Source organism: Macaca fascicularis, chromosome 8, assembly GCF_037993035.2.
Source record: "Macaca fascicularis isolate 582-1 chromosome 8, T2T-MFA8v1.1".
Taxonomy (NCBI): Eukaryota; Metazoa; Chordata; class Mammalia; order Primates; family Cercopithecidae; genus Macaca; species Macaca fascicularis.
In genome coordinates this window covers 91,254,985-91,259,015 of record NC_088382.1, presented here as the reverse complement: position 1 = coordinate 91,259,015, position 4,031 = coordinate 91,254,985, and the positions used below count along the sequence as shown (strand labels likewise).

Below are 4,031 nucleotides of genomic sequence, written 5' to 3'. Positions count from 1 at the left end.
TGTCATCGTTCCACAAGTAATATTTATCAGGTGACTCGGGTGTAAATCTTTTTGCTAGAAGCTAAAATCATTGACCAGAATTTAATTTTACATGCTAATTTTCTGTCTCTTAATTTGGAGGTAAATAAAATGAGTCAAATGCTGGTACCTAGAACCTTTAGTCTTCTGCTATTGCCCATTGGCCATTTCAGAAGAGTCATGTGATGAAGATGCTCTTTAAACTAAGCTACTGGCAGCACCTTAATGCCTGTCTTTTTTTAGTTTTCAATTATGAGTGGCTCTTCTCAGCAAGTGTTCCATGATGGTCGAGCCCTTCTTGGGAACCTGGAAGCTGGTCTCCAGTGAAAACTTTGAGGATTACATGAAAGAACTGGGTGAGAAATACCATTACAAATTTGGAAATTGGCAAAGCATTTTGTAATGTGGTTGGGTTTGTACTTTACCATGAATTTTCCTACAATTATCTTTCTTATGTGATCCTAGGGTATATTCCTATAGACTAATATAATTTCTGCATCTACTTTTGCTTTTTTAAATTACTAGTAATAATTGTCTCTTTTTGGGAGACTAGGCCCACAGACACCTCTGTCCAGTCATAATCCATATATTTAAGCCCATTTATCCTTTTTGAAAATACTTCATCCTAACTTCTAGATAGAATTTCATTTTAGCTTGGTCATTTCATTTAATAACATTTTTCCCAGTTTCAAATTTATAGATAGTAATCACTACCTACAATTAAATCGATCAATTAAATTTGTTTCAAGGTTTGCTTTAAGTTATAGCTTTAAAACAGCAGTATCAACAAACAAAATTTCTAGCTGGTTCTCATACATGTGAGAGATATTTTACAAACATGATTTTGAAGAATTACAAATCTGAAGAAACAGAACATTTTTACTTATTGAATGTCTCACCCTGATATTCCTCAGAATTATAAACCCTACCTGTCCTTTAATCTCTAACTCAAGTCATATAGTTACACATTAATTATAATGACTTGGGTGTATAATAACTAAACTGTTCTTTACTAATAGAAGAACAGCAATTATTTAATATTTTTCACATTTAATTAAGAGAAACTTCCCTTGCAATAGTAAACTGTGTGCAAAGCCAAGGACTTTCTTATCTTTACTTTTTTTTAACTTACTTAAAACGCTCAATGGATGCTTACAATTATTAATTATGTTTACTTATTCTAGACAATGAAATAACAATGCCTTATCCCCATAATAAGTCAATGTGCTTATAAATGTAATATTGTTCCTCTGACGTAGTCAATATTAACTTTCTCAGAGGGTCATAAGAAACAAGTTTTTCTATCTCTTCATAGTTTTATAGACTCACTTGTTTTGAATTAAAATTGCGGGGGGTATATAAAAAACTAGGGCCTTATGGCCAGAATAGCACTTGCATTGACTGGGAGCTGGGCTTAGGCATAATACAAGCAGGAATAACAGCTGAGCAGTTTCTATATGCCAGTACCACGCTAAGCCCTTTCATTTAACCTTTTAAAACATCTGCTGGCCGGGTACAGTGGTTCATGCCTATAATCCCAGCACTTTGGGAGGCCAAGGCAGGCGGATCACCTGAGGTCAGGAGTTCGAGATCAGCCTGGCCAACATGATGAAACCCCCTCTCTACTAAAACTACAAAAATTAGCTGGGCATGGTGGCAGGTGCCTGTAATCCCAGCTACTCGGGGGGCTGAGGCAGGAGAATCGCTTGAACCTGGGAGGCAGAGGTTGCAGTGAGTCGAGATCATGCTGCTACACTCCAGCCTGGGCAACAGAGTGAGACTTTGTCTCAAAACAAAAAACAAACAAACAAACAAACAAACAAACCCTGCAAGGTTAAGCATACAGTTATCCACACTTTACTATTGAGAAAACTAAAGGTTAGGAGAGGTAAATAATATGCCAAGCTAGCAAGTGGCTAAGTTAGAACCTGGGTTTTAACCATCTCACTCTTCTTTGTGATGCAAATGTCTAATACTGCTTCTCTGCAGCGAGATGTATCATATCAGTTCCTGAATCTAAATGTGAAATGGAGCTTGATATCAGGACAGAGAGGGAGTCAGCTCTTCTGCCCACCAACTGCAGGAGTCAAGTTTGACAATGGGAAATTCCCAACCAGAACAACAGGGCCAGGCTCCAAGTCAAACTCGTCCCGCTCCCACACGGTTGTTGTAACACTCCACAAGGTGAAGTGCAAGCATTTGATCTCTTGAAAGGCACCACACAAATTTACATTGTAGAGGAAGTGTAATAGTCTCAGAGAGTGAATTTAGCTTTTCAAAATGTCACATAAACACCTTATGACTGGGAGTATCTAGCTCAACCCAGATATCACACAGAACATAAAATAAGTTACTGTATATTATCCAAAATTTCAAAATAGGTAAAGTAAGCATTCTTTGAAAATTGACTTCCAAAGTGATTGTTAACAATGTCTTCATAAGGTCCAAGGTTATCTCTGTCTTACAGGAGTGAATTTTGCAGCCCGGAGCATGGCAGGGTTAGTGAAGCCGACAGTAACTATTAGTGTTGATGGGAAAACGATGACCATAAGAACGGAAAGTTCTTTCCAGAACACTAAGATCTCCTTCAAGCTGGGGGAAGAATTTGACGAAACCACAGCAGACAACCGGAAAGTAAAGGTCAGAACTAATTCTTCCTGGTGTTCAACAATCAGGAAAAAGCTAGAAGGTGGTTAGGCATGGTTTACTCTGTAACTTGATTTATCACCAAGTCCATCTGGGCTTGTTCCGTTGATATTCTCACATCTCTAAAGTTAATCCTTTTGCTAATTATTTTGATGGTTAACAATAGGGTTAAAAAAATTCAAATTGTTTTTGCTTCATTTTTCTTATCTCTTTGTCATTCTATGAAAGAGCACATAGAAAGAAACAAACACAAATAGCTAATGCATTGTTTGCCTAAGAACGAGCACTAATTGAATAATCTCTTGAGACTTCTTCTAGTTGGATAGTACTAAATCACAACAACCAAAGTGAGGATTTTAAGGAAAGAATTTCAGAATTGAAATTAAAAAGTAGATATCTGGTCTCACGTAGGTTAGAAGGTAGTGACTTGCTACTTCTAACTGATTTCCTTATGCATTTATAGAGCACCATAACATTAGAGAATGGCTCAATGATTCATGTCCAAAAATGGCTTGGCAAAGAGACAACAATCAAAAGAAAAATTGTGGATGAAAAAATGGTAGTGGTAAGTTTTCTTTAAATTGTTCTGATCTGATACATGCCTTTCAAGTTACGCAATTGTTTTTGCATCCTGAATTAAGGGTTTGGTCTGAGGAGAAAGGGGCAGGGCGAGTTTAGCCTGTTATCTACCAACTCTAATAGATTCCTCTTTGCTTTTAGGAATGTAAAATGAATAATATTGTCAGCACCAGAATCTACGAAAAGGTGTGAAGAAAGGTCCACAGCAATGGAAACTTGTTCACTGACAGGGAACTGGTACTTGAAGAAGATATGCCTCAGGGCTAGTGACTTTTTAAAAAATGTCTCAATATAAATTTGCTCAATAAAAACATCAAATTAATCAGAGTTTTGAAGCTATTTGATAATGAGGATTAGGAACAGACCAATGAATTGATGAGGCAAGAAGCTACTTGCCTGTGGTGTGATTGTAACAGCACCAGAGTCCCCTCTGTCCTCTGCCCACCTGACTTCCACAGTCCTTGAGCTCTCACTGAAGGACCCACTCCGTTTAGGTTAAGGCATTCTATCAAAGCCATGTGGAAATTCAGGTGACCTGCTAGGTAGCACAGATTCTAAAAACCAACATTGCTGACTTTTTATTTTTTCGGAAGTCTATCCCTCTTAAAGCAGATACATAGATTAAATGATGGTGATATAGACAGATAGATAGCATTAAATAGAGACTGGGTGTTGTACACTATGGATAAGTTGCTCTAAAAGAGTATTTAAAACAGTCATCTCATTTCTCCATAAATCCATTTAAAATAATCAGGCTGGTGCATCTGTCACAACTGTTTACAACCTGG

General features: G+C 37.3%; 1 protein-coding gene across 1 annotated transcript; it reads left to right on the top strand.

Moving 5' to 3' along the window:
- Positions 1-245: 245 nt before the first annotated feature.
- Positions 246-3,565, top strand: FABP9 (fatty acid binding protein 9). Its single transcript, XM_045398446.2, has 4 exons — positions 246-374; positions 2,486-2,658; positions 3,128-3,229; positions 3,385-3,565. The coding sequence occupies exons 1-4, from the start codon at positions 299-301 to the stop codon at positions 3,433-3,435; spliced, it is 402 nt and encodes a 133-aa protein (XP_045254381.2). The 5' UTR covers positions 246-298; the 3' UTR covers positions 3,436-3,565.
- Positions 3,566-4,031: the final 466 nt, after the last annotated feature.

What these genes read in the sequence shown, in the direction of transcription:
- FABP9 (XM_045398446.2), top strand. Translation starts at nt 299, where the DNA reads ATGATGGTCGAGCCCTTCTTGGGAACCTGGAAGCTGGTCTCCAGTGAA. An exon ending in GGATTACATGAAAGAACTGG is followed by an intron (nt 375 to 2,485) that starts GTGAGAAATACC and finishes TCTGTCTTACAG; the next exon opens with GAGTGAATTTTGCAGCCCGG. An exon ending in TGGATGAAAAAATGGTAGTG is followed by an intron (nt 3,230 to 3,384) that starts GTAAGTTTTCTT and finishes CTTTGCTTTTAG; the next exon opens with GAATGTAAAATGAATAATAT.